This window comes from Juglans microcarpa x Juglans regia, chromosome 3D (genome assembly GCF_004785595.1).
Source record: "Juglans microcarpa x Juglans regia isolate MS1-56 chromosome 3D, Jm3101_v1.0, whole genome shotgun sequence".
NCBI classification, from domain to species: domain Eukaryota; kingdom Viridiplantae; phylum Streptophyta; class Magnoliopsida; order Fagales; family Juglandaceae; genus Juglans; species Juglans microcarpa x Juglans regia.
This window is the reverse complement of record NC_054598.1, coordinates 37,283,752-37,302,053: the sequence shown is the minus strand read 5'-3', so window position 1 is coordinate 37,302,053 and position 18,302 is coordinate 37,283,752. Positions and strand designations below refer to the sequence as shown.

The 18,302-nt window shown below is 36.9% G+C and overlaps 1 protein-coding gene across 2 annotated transcripts; it reads left to right on the top strand.

The window, feature by feature from the left end:
• Positions 1-2,357: 2,357 nt before the first annotated feature.
• Positions 2,358-15,474, top strand: LOC121255616. 2 transcript variants are annotated; one of them, XM_041156012.1, is made up of 12 exons: positions 2,358-2,592; positions 2,704-2,802; positions 2,898-2,982; positions 10,613-10,682; positions 11,526-11,586; positions 11,668-11,721; positions 11,993-12,149; positions 12,238-12,334; positions 13,326-13,435; positions 13,700-13,806; positions 15,028-15,138; positions 15,233-15,474. In XM_041156012.1, the coding sequence occupies exons 1-12, from the start codon at positions 2,503-2,505 to the stop codon at positions 15,347-15,349; spliced, it is 1,158 nt and encodes a 385-aa protein (XP_041011946.1). In that variant the 5' UTR covers positions 2,358-2,502; the 3' UTR covers positions 15,350-15,474. The 2 variants fall into 2 exon arrangements, with proteins under 2 accessions (XP_041011946.1, XP_041011947.1); XM_041156013.1 differs by having other exon boundaries at positions 2,691-2,802.
• Positions 15,475-18,302: the final 2,828 nt, after the last annotated feature.

Below are 18,302 nucleotides of genomic sequence, written 5' to 3'. Positions count from 1 at the left end.
TTGGGATCATTTTTTTTCTGCCACCAGTTCAAAATGTTTTGTCTTAGTAAACTTATTATAAACTAAAGTTTTAGGGGCTTTGCACGCCGGCACTTTGGTGGGATTGCAATGACGGACTGCCCTTCCCACGAGTCAATAGCTACATCTCAATCTGAATATGCCGGTCTCGCCTAGAGGGAAAGGTACACTGACCTCCCCTCCTCACTCTTTGAAAAAAAAAAAAAAAAAACCAAGCAATATATACTATAGGCAATCTCTGTCAACAATGTTTTCTCTCAAGTAAGACAAGATGGCTGATCTTTTTTAATCGTATATAATATTGTTTATATAGGTTATTGGCTTAGTCATGTCACATATAGAAACTCCAAAATCTATTAGAATTGCAATATTTCAATCTTGTTTAAGCCGGAGTTGAGTGCACTTTGAGCATGATTTCTACCACATTCTCGCTCGAGCAAATGCCAAGTGTTTTAGGCTCGTTTGGTTCCTTAACTATACTCAATTTAATTAAGTTCAGTTCATATTTGGACCACTTCTAATATCTAAATACCCAACTTTCAAATTACTAAACTCATCTCAATTCAAAATTTATTTATACGAGGGACCTACAATATTTTTCAACTCACACTTCTTTACACGTGAAACTCACAATCTTTTTTTAACTTCCTATAAATATATTTAAATTCATCTTAACATCTAAACATATCTAAACTCATCTTAAGTGAGCTCCACGTAACTCATTTCACCATCTCAACTCACTATTATTCATAGAGAGCTCAACTCAGCTTAACATCCAAACGCAGTCTTATACAGTTTAGTTTGAGCCAACATCAACCCCTCCAATATCAAGCTAACTTTAGGTTTAGCTAGTTTTTGAACCTTTTTTGTGATGGATCTCTAACCAAACTCTACCTCAACTTAACTATATATACTTAATTAAAACCCAAATAGGATCAAGTTTGCTGATCAATAGAACATGATGCCAATACGTCATTTGTGCTCTTAACACTTTCCTTTAATTTTGTTTGGAACTCCTCTTTTATGACAATTTTCACTCATGCTCCAATATGTATTTTGCATCGTTTCTCTATCTCTTCCAATAGTCTCCATGATAGTTGACTTGGAGAGCTTGTACCACTTTATGAAGACCATTTTTTTTTTTTTAATCCCGTCCACCTTCTTGGGTTGGCTTGCAAACTTTTAACCAAGAGATCTGTCTACATCAATAAATACTATAGGACTCACACTTCACATATCTCACATACGTTCTAAGTTTTAAAACTCTATAGAAGATCTTAATATGATATTATTAGAGAAGACCAACTCAAGTATTTCAATGAATGTTATCAGCAAGCTTATAGCGCGAGAGAGGATTTAGGAGAGCTCCAATTATAGTATGCAACTCATAACATCATATTCAAGAAGGATATTGTTCAATCTAAGCATGCTGTTTTAGGTGCCGTTTGGATAATGAGTTAAGATGAGATGAGTTGAGATGAAAGTTGAATAAAATATTATTAGAATATTATTTTTTTAATATTATTATTATTTTGAGATTTGAAAAAATTAAATTATTTATTATATTTTATATAAAAATTTAAAAAAATTATAATGATGGAATAAAATAAAATGAGATAAAATATTCTTATTATCCAAATGGACGTTAACTTTTGTTTGTTTTTAGTGAATTAAATCTGATACAATACGTAAAGCATGCTGTTTTAGGTTAGCCCTTGTGAATATAAGGATAATAAGATGCCCCCGACCCATATTCAAAACGAGGGTAATCTCCGCATGGCCAGGCCCATGTGGCCTACAAAACATGGGCTGAAGCATTTCAAGTATTTAGCATTACGCTTCACGCTGTGGGCGAAGGAGCGGCCCAACTTTGGAGGAAAATAAAGGGATCATTCATAAACGAAGGAATCCGCTGCGTGCAGTGCGAGCTATCTGGCTAATCCACTGCGTGCAGTGCGACATAACAATATATAACACGAATATAACTTTAATACGAATATAATATAATAAAAATAGATTAAAATTTAACTTTAATAGATTTAGATCAAAATATGATAACTCATTAAAATACGATTTCTTAACGAATTGATAACGAATCAATCTGTTTTGACTCGTTATAATCTGTTCATAAAGTTAAAATTAAAATTATATCTTTATATATAAAAATAAAATTATTAAGATTTTAATTTTGATATTTTTATTATTTGAATTATAATTTTAGACTTGTAGTTAATTTTATAATTTTTATAAATATTATGATTTTAATATTTATATAAAATTAATTTAAAATTAACTAGTGAAACGGTTTAATTTCGGTCTGCCCAACCGATTGACGCCGGACACCCTGTGTTCAAGTTACGCTCTCGCTGGTTGTCTAAAACAAGTACAAAGGAATCGAAGGACGATGTTGAGTGGTCCTACATAATCCATCGCAGGATGCCCGGATGAACAAAGATTTGATCTCAGAGTAGAGACGTGAAGACAATGACGGACGCTTGCATCCGCGCCGTCGTTGAATCTGTTCATTCGAGTTCCAATCAGGCTGTTCTCTATCTCGCCGGCGGAGCCTCTCTGGTCTCTCTCTCTCTCTCTCTCTCTCTCACTATCCATAATATGTGTCTATACTACATAAACATGAATGAATGAATGGGTTTTTCATTAATCGATAATAGAACATATGCTCAGGTTATAGGGTGGTTGCTGTCGGTGCCTGGAGCTTCAAATACAGTCCTTGAAGCCGTGATACCTTATTCCCGAATGTCCATGATCCAATTACTTGGCAAGGTTGTAAAATTTTTCGTGGTTTCCGTCCTTTATCCAATTCTCAATTGAATTTTGTAGTTCATTGGATTTATTTTTGTTTGCAAATTTTGTTGTAGATTCCTGCTCAGTTTTGTAGCCAACAAACGGCAGAAGAAATGGCTTTGTCGGCTTATAACCGCGCACTCAAGCTCTCTAGGCCGGGTCAGTAATGGTCCTGAGAATATGTTCACTTCCTGAAATGACGTAATAGTTGTAGTGATTGGTATTCATATATTGTTTTCCAGCTTATAGCGTGCTTAATTTATTGGTCATTTTATGCCTTTTAAGTGATAAAAGTACTGTTCCAATAATTAAAAGTTCTCCGTAGTAATATGTCTTTTTCGAGAGGATGGTATTGTTCAAAATTTTAATGCAAAAAGCAGTTACTGAATCGGAGCTTGTTACAACATTTTTAGGCATGGCCGATAATCAGTGTAGGCTTCCAATTTTGATAGGCTTACAACATTTAATTAAAAGTTAAAACATTCAGATTGTGTCCAACTCTGATTAGTTTAGGCATGTGTGGATGTGGATTAAGAAGGAGCAAGTAAAAATGGATCTACACTGCAAGATGCTGCAACCAGAAATCAGTCAATTATTATTGCAAAAATATTTCTTAATCAACAATCCCTGTCTTGCAAAACTTTGAAACTCTTGGAATTTTGATTTTGTTTCAAGCTGTTGTAGTTTTAATTAAGAGATTTCAATGATTTGACTTTTGAAGAATTTTTACTCCGGACTATTATTATGACTGATATTCTCAAGTTTTGCAAACTGGATTAGTTTATTCATCTGTGGATGTGGATTAAGAAGATCAAGTAAAAAGTTTCTCATTAATCTTCAATGCAAGATGCTGCAACCAGAAATCAGTAGATTATTATTGCAAAAATACTTCTTAAATTTTACGGGGATTTGTCCCTCTCTCTCTGACTTTCTCTTTGACGGTCAACTATGACTAATTCTGGCGCTTCTCGCCGGAACTAATCTTGTCCTTTCTCTTCTTTGCCTAATCGGGAAATCATTTATTTCTGTTGGTCTTTTTCTTTTCTTTTGAGAGGTGGGATTGATGTCGAGCTCTAGATGTTTGAAGGTGGAATCAAAGATTATTTTTTTTTTCCTTGAATGGGGGTGGAAGTTTCATTCTCATTACTAAGAGGAGCAGAATGGTGGTCTTTTCTTAGGCCTTATTTGGATATAGAAACACTCTCAACCTATCTCATCTCATCTTATCATTACAACTTTTCCAAATTCACATACAAAATAAACAATTCAATATTTTTAAATAAAAAAATAATAATATTAAAAAATAATATTCTAACAATATTTTATTCAACTTATTTAAAATCATCTCATCTCATCTCATCTCACTATCCAAACGAGCTCTTTGTGTGTCGACGGTGTCATGGGTGGTTAAGGTGATGGAGGATTGCTTGGCTCACCCTTGGCGGGATGGTTTTGTCAGAAAGTTGTGGGATCGCCATGATGTCCTTATTATACAGCGACATGCCAATTCGAGGGACCGTTTCTTGCTTTTGAACGAATATGGGAATGAGAATAAGAGGGGTTCTCTGAAGGTAGAGGCTGGGAAGACTTCATGGTTCAACGCTTGCACAGTGGTTGGCTCTAAATTCTCTGTTCTGGTAGATGAAAACAGAGCTCAAAATGATCAGGCCATTAATGCTTAGGTTCAGTATAGGGAGGGGTCCGATGGTTTGTTGCCTTCGGGGAGGGCCCCCCTCTCAAAGGGTGCTTCATATGTATCAGTCTTGAAGAAACCGACATTTATTCCGGCAGGAAATAGTTCACATACTGGGGAGGGTGACAGTTAGAGGAAGGGGAAGGTTATTGGCGATGATGTTCAAAATGGTCGCGGCTTTCATCACATGTTGACAAGTGGCATCACAAGGAGGAATGTGGGGGTGGCGGTTCGTATTTTGTGGGTATCCCAATGGTGGGAGAAGTAGAAGGGGTGTTGTGGGTTGCCAGAGCTGAGCTATCAGGTGTCATGGAGAAGATTAAAGTTTTAATGACTAAAATAGACACGGGCTTGAATCTAGTTATGGGCTTGAGTAGTGGGATAAATGTCCCACTTGACTTGGAGAGGTTTGGATAGTGAGTTAAGATAAGATGAAAGTTGAATAAAATATTGTTAGAATATTATTTTTTAATATTATTTTTGTTTTGAGATTTGAAAAAATTGAATTGTTTATTGTATTTTGTATGAAAGTTTGTGAAAGTTATAATGATTAGATGAGATGAGATGATTTGGGATGAGTTTTGAATCCAAACCTCTCCTTAAACTCACTCTCACCAGTCGCCAATGGGCTTAAGACGGCAAATGGATGGGGCAATGGGCTGGGCTTGACCAAAAAGGCTGGAGGACCGACTTCAAGGCCCGTTTCCAAATCTTGGCAGGTCAAACACCCTTCTGGGTCCTCTTCCTCAGGCCCGAGTGTGAATATTTCTCAAATACTGTGGGCGGTCGTTTAGGGCATCTCTTCACCGTCATAGAATAGGTCGCCGATGTCCTTCTAGCTCTTGAATTAGTGCCGATTTCTGTCTTGAATAGGGAGAGCAGTGGTGGAGAGGCTGAGGAAACCTCTTTGGCCATGCGTAATGAGGTCTCTCCCGGTCCTCAAGGCGTTGCTAGCGCTCCTAGTGTCCCTATTCATTCGGATTCTCCCCAGTTGCGCCCCTTAGCTTCTGGTTAAGCCGTTTTTTATGGATTTGAGAGGGTGTCTCCCCAGTTGAATGTTGAGGAGGAATTTTCTAGGGTTTTGTGCACTACTGAGGATGATGTTTTGGGGATTTTGAATGATGGGTCTATTGAAAAGCTTGACTTATAATTGGTATGCAGGGGATCTAGGGTGGATGCTTCTCTTAATGGATTGGAAGATTCAGAGGATGAGCCTAGTTCCATTTGCTTTATGCCTCCAGCTTGCTCTTGTGTAGGTGCTCATTCTAATTGGGTGTTACAGAAGGTGGGTGAAATCCATGATTGTGTAGGGATTTCTTGCGAAGGTTTCAAAGAGCAATTTAAAGCTCTTCTCATCGCCATTGGGACAACCTTTCTTGGCTAGATCTTGGTCAAAAAAAGAAAGAGAGCTTAAGAGATTGGTTTGCTCTATCAATTATGACACCAAGGAAGGTAGTGCTAGTAGAGGTAGGCACAAAGACAGGATGAACAACAATGTTATATGAAGCCAAAAATCCTCTCTTGGAATGTATGGGGTTGAATGACCCGTGTAAGCGCCTTTGTGTAAGAAATCTGATTTGGGAATGGAAATAGATGTCATTTGTTTGCAAGAAACCAAACTGAAATTCATTGACAGAAATATTATAAGAAGTTTGTGGGGTTGTTCTTATGTGGGATGAGCCTCTTTAGCTTCTCAAGGGGCTTTGGGGGTATTATTTTGATGTGGGATAAAAGAGTTGTAAATCTGGTCGAAGAATTCGTTGGGTAATATTTGGTGGCTTGTTCTTTTATGAATGTGAATGATGGTTTCGTGTATGGGCCTAATGTTGATAGTGAAAGAAGATTTCATTGGGATGAGATTTCTGGCTTGTGTAGTTGGTGGGAGGGTGCGTGGTGTATTGGTGGCGATTTTAACATCACTCGGTTTCTTTGTGAAAGGTCGGGGGATTCTTGTATTGGTCTGGCCATGGTTGATTTTTCTGATTTAATTTGACCTGGGTTTGGTTGATTTACCTTTGGCAGAGGCAATTTCACTTGGTCGAACGGGAGGGCATGGTCCAGGTTGGACAGATTTCTTGTTTCCTCTTCTTGGGAGGCGCATTTCCCTAACTTATGTAAATCTCCCTAGATTAAGTTCCTATCATTTTCCCATCCTTTTGGACTATGGAGGTATTCATGAGAGGCGGAAATAATTTAAATTTGAGAACATGTGGTTAAAAGCCAATGGGTTTGTAGATAAGGTGAGAGAGTGGTGGTCCTCTTATCAGTTGTCGGGTACACCTAGTTTTGTTTTAGCAGGAAAACTTTAAGCATTGAAAAAGGATTTGAGCAAATGGAATGAGGAAGTCTTCGGGAACATCATGGATCAGAAAAAGTTTCCTTTTGAGGAGCTACTTTTCTTTGATGAAAAAAAGGTTGTTGGGGTTCTATCGGTTGATGAGAAGGAAAGGAAACTTGGTGCTGCTACTGAACTGGAAAAAATCATTTTCATGAAGGAGATTTCTTGGCAACAAAAGTCTTGGACCCTTTGGTTGAAGGAAGGGGACCAAGTGCACCAAGTTCTTTCATAGAGTTGCCAATTCTCTTCGAAGGAATAACGCAATTGAGGTGCTCCATTCGGAAGGTAGTGTCATTACGAATCGATCTGAAATTCAGGACCACATCATTCATTTTTATAAAAAGCTCCTTATGGAGCCTCATTCCTGGCGTCCTAAGGTTGATAGGCTGGTGTTTGATTCAATTGACCAGCCTAGTGCACTTTGGGTTGAGAGAATGTTTGAAGAGGAGTAGGTGCTCAACGTGATAAGAGGAATGGACATAGATAAAGCTCTGGGTCCAAATAGATTTTCCATAATATTTTTTTAGGCATGTTGGGACATTGTTAAGGAGGACGTCATGAATGTTTTTCTTGAATTTCACTCATTTATGAAATTTGAGTAAAGTCTTAATGCTACGGCCAATCTCCGTCTGGCCCGAGGAAACCTTTGCACGCCTCCCCTCTTCCCGCTGAGCCCCATTTCTTCTCGGTCCACAGAGACAAAATGTAGGACTGGTGCCAACAGTTCATCACGGAAGAAAGGACTCACTGGGCCGGTTCATTGCACTTATTCCTCAAAAAGTTTGGTTCGTGGAGGTGAAGGATTTTCTTCCTATCAGTCTTATTAGAAGTGTACAAGATCATTTCGAAGGTGCTCGCCAACCGTTTGAGTGTAGTTATGGGGAAGATCATCACAAAATTTCAAAATGCCTTTGTCAAGGGAAGACAAATACTTGACTCTGTTCTTATTGCTAATGAGTGCATGGAGAGTAGAATCAGAGGCTGTGTTCCTAGCATCCTTTGTAAATTGGGATATGGAGAAGGCTTTTTGACCATGCCAATTGGGAGTTTTTGGTTTATTCCCTTGGTAGATATGGTTTTGGGGAGAGGTGGTGTAATTGGATGAAGCATTGCATATCTATAGTTAGATTTTCGGTCTTGGTTAATGGCACACCTGCTGGTTTTTTTAACAACTCCCAAAGATCGAGACAAGGGGATCCATTGTCCCCTTTCCTCTTTGTTTTAGTTATGGATGTGTTGAGCAGAATGTTGAAGGCGGCGGTAGATAGGGGATTCATCTCGGGCTTTTCATTTGGGCAGTCCTTCGTATGGCAGCATTAATGTTTTTCATTTACTCTAGGCAGATGACACTTTGATCCTTTATAAGCCGAATCCTTATCAGATCCGCTCTTTACGGGCACTCTTGCTATGTTTTGAAGCCGTATCCGGCTTAAAAGGTGAACCTATCAAAGTTTGAAATGATCCCTATAGGTATGGTCAATAATCTAGGGGAATTGACTGATATTTTGGGTTGCAAAGTCTCTAGCTTGCCTATGAAGTATCTTGACCTTCCTTTGGGGGCACCTCATAAATCCAAGGCAATTTTGGACGGGATTATAGAGAATATTGAATGTCGATTGGCTGGTTGGAAAATGATTTATTTGTCCAAAGGTGGTAGAATCACTTTAATCAAGAGCACCTTATCCAATATTCCAACCTATTTCCTATCTCTTTTTCCTTTGCTTGTAGGAGTGGCTAATAGAATAGAAAGGATATTTCGTGCTTTCTTGTGGGGCGGAATGGAGAATGAGAAGAAATTCCATTTGCTTAAGTGAGATAAGATTTGTACTCCTCTTTCATTGGGAGGTTTGGGGATTAGAAAGCTGAAAACTTTCAATAAGACACTTTTAGGGAAATGGCTGTGGAGGTATCAAGAAGGGGATGCTCTTTGGAGGATTGTTATTGATGCCAAGTATGGGAGTACTTGGGGTGGTTGGTGCTCCAACGAAATAAGTGACAAAATGGTCTGAATGCCCTTTTGGTTTCCTTTCATTATATAGAAGAGATTTCACATCAGTGTTGCCATATTTCCAACACCTAAGTGATATACAAGGTAAGTATCTCCAATGTATTTATAGCCTAAATTATCTCCGTTAACAATAAGAGGGGCATATGGTGTGGGAGTGTGGAAATTCATTCATAATGAATGGGAGGAGTTCTTCAGAAATTTCAGATTTGAGGTGGGTGGGGGAAACCAGATCAGTTTTTGGCATGACTTATGGTGTGGGGATGGGGCCTTGAAGAATGTTTTCCCCTCTCTCTTCATAATTGCTTTGAATAAAGGTGCTTCCATGGCTGATTACTTGGATAACACTGCTGGATTTATTCAGTGGTTAGTAAGCTTTATTAGAGACATCTAGGATTGGGAAGTGGGGGACATTACTGATCTTTACAGATTGCTTTATGCTTTAAACATAAAATCTGGAGGGGAGGATAGATTACTTTGGAATTAGTTTGGTAATAAGAAATTCTCGGTTAGATCTTTGCCACATTCTTCTACTGACTTTTTTCCTTGGAAAAATATTTGGAGATGCAAGGTGTCTCTTAAGGTAGCTTTCTTTGGGTGGTTGGCTTCTCACAGGAAAATTCTTGCCATCAATAAGTTGAGAAAGCGCGGTGTCATTGCAATGGATTGGTGCTTTCTTTGCAAACGATGTGGTGAATCGGCGGATCATCTTCTCCTTCATTATGATGTGTTGAAGGCTTTATGGGACGAGGTCTTTGCTAAGGTGGGAATTGCTTGGGTGATGCCCAAGACGGTGATGAACTTTTTGGCGTTTTGGAGAGGGATTCTAGGAAATCGTCAAATAGCAACCGCTTGGAAGATGGTACCTCTTTGTCTTATGTGGTGCATATGGAATGCAAGGAATGGGCTCTGTTTTGAGTATAGAGAATGATCAGTGGAAGGGATTAGAGCTTTCTTTTTCATACTTTGCTGCTTTGGGCTTAGGTTATTTTTTTTTTTTATAAGTTTGGGCTTAGGTTATTGTAATGGATGGGAATAGTCTTAGGTCCCGTTTGGATACAAGAAATGTTTTATCTCATCTCATCTCATCATTACAACTTTACCAAATTCTCACACAAAATATAATAAACAATTCAACTTTTTCAATTCCCAAAACAATATTACTATTAAAAAATAATATTCTAACAACATTTTATTCAACTTTCATCTCAACTCACTATCCAAATCGCACCTTAATTTTTTTTGTACTGTTTGTCAGGGTTAGCTTGTAATTAGGTGTCTTTCTCTTGTACACTTCCTGTGTATTTGGGCTATGCCTAATTATGTAATTTAATAAACTTCTTAGTTATATAAAAAAAATATTTCTTAATTGATGATCCTTGTTTTGCAAAATTTTGAAACTCTTGGATTTTTTATTTTGTTTCAAGGTGTTGTAGTTTTAATCACGAGATTTCCATGATTTGACTTTTGCACATGATTTGACTGTTGTAGTTTCAGAAGCTGAGCTTACATGTTTCTTTTCCACATATTTCGGTCTCTTATTTATTCCACTCCTTCCCCACCTTTCTAAACTGGGTTTGGCCAGAACTATGACTGCCCCCAGACTCTCTCCAGAGCTTTACATTGGCATTATCAGTTTAAGGATTAAATGTTTATTACATGGCTAATATCTTACTTATCAAAAAAAAGGATTGAATGTTTAACAACCTTGCTAATCATATGCTTATATGGCCTTTATTTGTGAAATCAATAGGTTATCCAGTTGTTGGTTTGGGTTTTACCGGTTCTTTGGCTAGCATGAGCCCAAAACTTGGGGACCATCGGTATGTTCTATCTAATTTTTAGTATCAAGAAGAAAGATCATGGATGAACAGACAGAGGAACTCATTTTCTCTTGCGAATAAGCCTTTTTTTAGAGTAGTGAATTGCATTTCTTGTTCTCGAGAAAATTGGCAACTTTAATGGATTCATGGGTTTTATGAACATGACATTATTTAACTAACTTAGGCATCTTTATCTAACTATTCGGTACAAATTATGCCTTCCATTAGCACACTTCTCCGCTTTCTATTTACTAAATAGTCAGATCGATATAGTTGGTGTTAAGAGAATAATAAAAAGGATTGAACTACCTACTCGCTATTTGGAGGTGAATCATAGAACACCAAAAGTTGTGGTATCTTATGGACCTAACATGGGTCACATCCCTCACGACATAAGATCGAAAGATCTAAACCTTTCTCTTCAGAGCAGATTCAGACGTAACAAATACATATAAAGATCGGTGTAGTTGCTCATGGTGACATATCTATCTGTATAGAGGATAGTCTGAACTTAATAGAAGGGCTTTCGGTTTTTTGCACCCTGTTTTGGTCTTGTAGCTATTAATAATACATTTCTCCATTTCTGCTTGTCGGCTCAATGTTTAGGCATTGAAAAAGATAATCTCAGCTAGAGATTGGAATTAAATCATATTTAGAATATTACTATTGGTCTTGCAAGTTTATTTTTTAAGTTAGTTTTCTAATATTCATTTGTTGAAAATTCCTGATCTTGTAGTATGTAAAATTCTTTTTTTTTTTTTTGCAAGGTTCCTTCTGATATGAGATTTTTTATTTATTTTTAACTCATCCCTGCTTAGCCTTTTGTTTCATCATCATATACAGGTTTTGCTTGTCAACGAGGACAGCTGACCGGCTTTGGGTATCTACAGTTACACTGTCAAAGGTATTTATGGTATAATTTAGGTTCTCATCTAATTGTAATTATTGTGACGTGTGTTTATGTCCTGTTACTTGACTAATGTAGGGTTTGCAAACTAGAGAGCAAGAAGACAAGGTTTCAAGTCATATTTTACTTAAGGTATGCGTTGAATGTAAAAACGATAATCAAGTCTAATCATTCAAATATTTGATATTTGAGGAGCTAATTGTTTTTATCTCCTTTGCCAATAATGTGTTTTCTCTGCTTATTTTTGAGAAAAGGATTTTTTGGCAACAGAAAGCATTCCCTTTGTTTCTTTACAACCGGTTTTGCTAAACATGACATGCTTGATCTAGCTCGTCAATCTGTTTCTTATGTTTTCACTAAAATACACTTGCATTTTAATTAGACTCTTATTTTTTGGTTACAGGCAATGGCAAATGCATGCAGAGTTACAGCGACATTTGATACTGGATTGACAGAATCTGATGTATCTGATGAATGTGAAAAGTATTTCGATGTCGATCAACAATTGGAGCAACTTATAAATGGGCAAATATGCTTTAAGATCTTTCCATTTTCAAGCGGTATTGACCTTTGGCTCGTATCAATCTCGATTAGTATAGTGAATTTTAGTTTTTGTTTTCTGTCAATCATCTAGGAACTGTTTTGCAGACACAAATACATCAAGCAGTGAAAGGAAGATAATTCTATCTGGTTCTTTCAATCCGTTACATGATGGCCACCTCAAGCTCTTGGAAGTTGCTGCTAGGTATATTGATTATATTCTAGAAGCTGTCACGTTTTAGATGGCTGGTTTCCAGAAAGTTGCATGTGCTAGCTATTCTTCACATTGATTGTGCTATCCTTTGGTATCGGGAGGATTCTCATGTTGCTAGAAACTAGTAGAGACTATAATTTCTCTTTTTGGAGACTGTGAGCTTTGTTTTGGGAGGGTTTGTATTGGTTTTACCTTTTTCTTCCTTTTTTGGGCCATTTGAGCTCAACAAAGCCTTAACTGACAACTCTCTTTCATACAACTTTTCTGTTTTTGTAACCCCCTAGGAGTTGGCTCAAGTGGTAAAGGCCTTAATCTTGGTGGTATGCTCCCTCTGGGTCTAAGGTTTGAATACTCTTGGATGCAAAAAATTTCTAGGGGCCATAGGATTGGGGGGAACTTCCCTTTGAATTACCCGAGGTGCACTTGCAAGAAACTCCTTGCCGAGAGCCTGTGCACCCCCGGGACACCCGGTGCCAAAAAAAAAATTGTTGTGACTTTGTGTTTCTTCAGGGGTCTCGCTGATTATGTGGCCTGCATGGTCCTTGAGATTTCGTTAGGGTGTTTTGGTTGGCCTAGGTCTGGTTAGCAATTACTTTAATCTGCTTTTAAGATAAAATAAAAAAGAAAACCATTGAATCTTAGAAAAATAGCAACTGGAAAAGAGCTTATGTCTCTTACGTCAATTGGCTAATGACTAATTTTTCCTTTTTCCTGAACTTTTACTTTAGTTAAGTGATTAAATACCAGATATGGAATATACGAAACATTTCAAAAAAATTTATGAATGATCTCAGTGCAAATCAAAATGGGAATGTGGGATATACATTTATTTTGGAGGATGTTGGGTTTTCTCCTTAAGGAAACCTTCAAGAAATTGTTTTCTAGTTTAAACATTTACATACAACTCACAGACTATGTATCCCAATGCTAATGAAAATATATATGAAACACTTATCATCCGTTTTACTTATCTTTTGTGCAGCATTTGTGGTGACGGATATCCGTGTTTTGAAATATCTGCAGTTAATGCCGACAAACCTCCACTATCAGTATCCCAAATCAAAGATCGTGTCAAGCAGTTTGAAAAATTTGGTGAGAGGTTCTATATTTAGTTTCACTGTTTTCGTATGCATACATATTTATGCTGATCTAGGATTGATACATGTTGGTGATCGGCCTATGATTCGTATGGTGTTGGGAATTCCATGGTTGAACAATATATTTTTCTTATTGGAAAACAATTTGCACCTTTTTCTTTATTCTCAAATTTTCATTAAACTGATTGTTGTTCAAGATAGCAGCTCTATATCTAATATATTTCCCAGCTTCCTAATGATTTCTCTCTTTGAATGGCAGGGAAGACAGTAATTATATCCAATCAGCCCTTTTTTTATAAGAAAGCTGAGCTATTTCCAGGCTCTGCTTTTGTAATTGGTGCTGACACTGCAGCAAGGTTAATTAATGTACGGTAATTTTAAGCTTATTTGCCTGACATATGGTTCATTTATATCATTATCATCATCATCATTGTTTTCTATTTCAATGGAAGTAAAGCAGATGTTATTAAATCACATTCTCTGTTTAAGCTTACTTGTGAATGTTCTATGGGGGAGTTTAGGGATTTTTTCTTTAGCACTTTTAAGTTTTTGGGTGAAGAATCTTGTAAGGGATGGGAACATTTGTCATGTTTTATTTTAGTACTGTTTTTGCTTTAGCTAGTATTTAGGAGTACTCACTTGTATACATCATGTGTATTTGGGCTATGCTTATTTACTTGGAATAAAATCTCTTATTAACTAAAAAAAAAAAAAAATCACATTCTCTGATATATCCATCTAGCTAAGATTTTCATTTGTTTGAACCTCTTTTCCTTGAAATCAATTTCTGGTGTCAGGTTTTTGAGAAGAATGCAATTACTTTCATATATTTTGCTCCTAGGAAAATCTCTAAATCTTTTGTCCTCCAGATGGGGCTGTGACTACTGGGCAAAATTATGTTATCTTGTAGCATACATTGTGTTCTCAATCTATTTGCTAGCATTTAGAGGTAGACTGTAGTTTTGAGTTCGGGAAGACCAATAAAACAACTTATATGGAATCTGGACTGATCATTGGTGCAAAAAATAGGAAGAAATAAGATTTCAGAGAAATTTCAAACAATCCCCTGAATTTGATTTAATGGGCACCCAACTTTTAACGACTTGTTTACATGTAAACAATCCACATAAAATTTGCAGAAAACTGTTAAAATAAGTTCAGACAAGATCGATAAAAGAAAAAGGTTCGTACAAGAAATTTATAAATCCAATCACATATGAACTTTAGAGAATAGTTACTGCTTTATTAATTTGAAACAAATGTTTTTAGTTACATAAAGTAATTACTAAAACAATTAATAAAACCTGCAAAATCTCATTTATAAGAGGGAAGAAACACTTTCACAGCCTGATAAATTTAAGACCAGGGGAAGCTTCTTTAACTAAACTTGCACTTAAATCCCCAGAACATACAGTGAAGGCGATATAGAAAAGCAGTAAAAAATAGAACCTTTAATATTTAGATTTTTTAAGAAGTTTATGTCTAGTTGTTTCATGGGATTAGATAATAGATATTGTGAAGGTTGAAGCATCACATTGCATGATGATTTAGCATATTGTTACCAAAACATATATATTGCCTTTTCAGCCCAAATACTATGATGGAAACTACAAGAAGATGATAGAGATACTCCTCGGATGTAAGAACACAGGATGCACTTTCCTTGTGGGTGGTCGTAATGTCGATGGTACTTTCAAGGTATGTCTGCTACGTCTTCACACTAGTTTCTCATCGATCTTATTTCTGGTCAAGATATCATTTTCATGAATGCCAATGTATAAACCTTCTGCAGGTTCTCGAAGAATTGGACATTCCAGAAGAGTTACAAGACATGTTTATATCAATACCAGAAGAGAGGTTCCGCATGGATATATCTTCCAGTGAGATAAGGAAAAGACTTGGAATCTAATTTCTCTTACTCTGACTGCAACCTTCAGGCACGACGAATAATCTTTACTGTTGAAAATGATTATTATATCCATGTGAATGGTGCAATTCCTAATGATTTACTTATATACAGAAAAAACAAGCTTATATATCTTGTCCGCTACTGATTGATCTACTGATCCAGACAATGTCTGACTGCAATTATAATCTAACCGTGGTAATTTACTTCTTGAGTGTAGTGTTGGGTGATACAATACCAATAGGATAAGGATGCTAACCCAAATATCAATTAATGGCTTACCCTAGGAAATAGAAACATCGATCATTAACTTGCTCAAGAAAATTCAAATGTCTTAATACCTTGCTCAGAAAATTAAGAAATATCACTTGCTACCTTGCTTAGGAAAATAAAAGCATCAATTATACCTTGCTCTGGAGGAAAAAGAAAAGTATTAATAAATACCCTTTTCTTTTTAATTCGAATCAATTAAGAGAAATGCTTGGTTTGGTTTTATAATTTTTTTTTAATAAATTGATGTGGCTTGATATGGTACATTGAATTATAAAGTACATTAGTAGATTTAACGTATCGCTTTTAGCCACGCCAGTGTGTAAACTTATTTTTGTAAGATTTCTATAGAGACATAGCACATCAAGATAAGGGGTTCATAATTAGATCTTATAGATCATAAAAAGTAGAAGTTAGAAACATTAAAAATAATTAAATAATCATTTAAAAGCATATAAAGCCTATAGCTCTCGGCATCAGCGACAACGGTATCAAGTCCAATGGACTTTTCACTTATCCAATTCTATGTACAAACGAGGGCCTCCACGGTTGACGGTGACAATGAACTCTGATAACCAACCAACACGCGACCTCCAGTGCTAAACGTTGACTCTGAGACAATCGTAGTGACAAGAATGACTAGCACATCTCGAGCTATATGGGAAAAGACTGGATAGTCGGTGGAATTAACCTACTACCAAGTTAATAATTGAAATATACCACTAGTTGCCTCGACAGCTTCCATAAAATATCATTCAACCTCAAACGTACACTGCATAATATTCCTCGTTGCAATGAGTTGATATTCCAGATATTCGCATGGTTAGGTCATAAAAAATTTTCAAAAATTGAACAAAGTACCTCACACTAGTTCAATCATGTGCGTCCGGCGTACCGAGCCCATGTCTTGCTGGCTCCAGCAAAGCATACCTCAGGCCCCCATCTTCGACCTCCATCCGCTCGAACACTCTTTAGTACTTTTGTGCCACATCCAACATTATGTATATAGAGTTCTATCGAGTCGGAACGTCCAAGTACAATATACTAGAATATCCAATTTGAAGATCTTCTGCTATTGTCTTAAACTTGTCAAGATTTTTGGGGGGGGGGGGGAACTCCTCACATATCGCACAATGTTGCGGACTCTGGTAATGGAATCATCAACCTCTTTTAACCCCTCAACAACTATGAGTTTGATGATATGAGCACAGCATCGAACATGAATAAACTAGTGGGCTCAAATGACATCATCTTTCACCATCGTATTTCACTTGAACCAATCAATTGCTGTTTCATTGGCACTGGCATTGTCAACTGTAATACACAACACTTTTCGAATTCTTCAATCCTTTATATAATCACGCATCTTCACTCCAATGAATGCACCTTTATGATCCACAATTTCTTTGAAGACAATAATTCTTTTATGCAAAATTCACTCACTGTCATTGTAGTGTGCTGTGATACACATTTAGTAGACGTTCTGTATGGATTTCCATGTATCAGTCGTAAATGACACTCTCTGGCCAGTGGTAATAAACATCTTCCTCATCTCTGCATTCTCCTTCGCATGCCTTTTCATACAATCTCGCATCACCGTATACTGTGATGGAATGAGAAATCATTGCTCAATAGTTTGTACAAATTTTCTAAAGCCTCTTTTGTTGACTGTGGTAAAGGGCATCTCTTCAGTAATTATCATCTCTGCAAGCATGTCCCTCGACATCTTCTCATTGTATTGAGGGATGACCAATTTTTTAGCCTGTGTACTATTAGTGGCCGTAGAAGTTTCGTAACTGAGTTTGGTCTAATTAGTGGCTGCCAATCCCTTCGCGATCTTATATTGTTGGCAACCATTTAGATGTGCTATTAACACACTAGTGCCTTGCTTCTTCGAATGGCAACCACAAAGTTGCCCACAGTAGTAGCATCTTGCTTGCGGGTTCGCACGATCACTAGGAATTTTGGTGAAATGCTCTCATGTTCACAACCTCTTTTTAGAAGGTCGTGGTGGTTGATCGTGCTCAATGGGCATCTCCTCCTCTTCGTTGAATATCATCGCCCTCTATATCTATTGGGAGTCAACTACTCGCACATGATGTAACTGCTCTAGATATAACTACCCTAGATGTGGCTCTAAGGGTGGAAGTACCCATCGGTGTAGGAGCAGCAGCACTAGCATTCGCCACATCCCCTTGTGGACGATCGTCTCCACTAGGTGTAGGATCTATATCACAATCTAATAAGCTAAAAAAATAAATTAGAAGCAAAAAATTAGTTTAAAAAATAACTAAGCTATATTAAAAGGCATAAACTCATTTAAGAAATTAAGATGGAGAAAAATAAATTAGAAGCTAAACATAAACAAACATACATGAACAAAGACATCAATTCATTGAAAGGCATCAACTCATTTAAGATGGAGTGTCTTGTGACCACTGAAATAAATCATAACTCACGTTCACTGCCTAATATGCATGATCTGACGATAATGCTTGCGTATGAAAAATAATATAGAAAGAAAAAATTAGAAGAACCAATTAAACAAATGGAGGAAGAATCATTCAAAAAAAAAAAAATTTTGTAGATATGACTTGATGACTCAAGAAAGGTGCAGGCAAGGAGACCCCAGCTTGACAGTGATTTCTCTTCTTTAATTGGGGTCTGAATACATTATATGGCAGTG

Coding starts and splice junctions, on each gene's coding strand:
- LOC121255616 (XM_041156012.1), top strand. CDS start 2,503: ATGACGGACGCTTGCATCCGCGCCGTCGTTGAATCTGTTCATTCGAGT. Junction 12,150..12,237: donor GATCTTTCCATTTTCAAGCG/GTATTGACCTTT, acceptor ACTGTTTTGCAG/ACACAAATACATCAAGCAGT. Junction 13,436..13,699: donor CAAGCAGTTTGAAAAATTTG/GTGAGAGGTTCT, acceptor TTTGAATGGCAG/GGAAGACAGTAATTATATCC.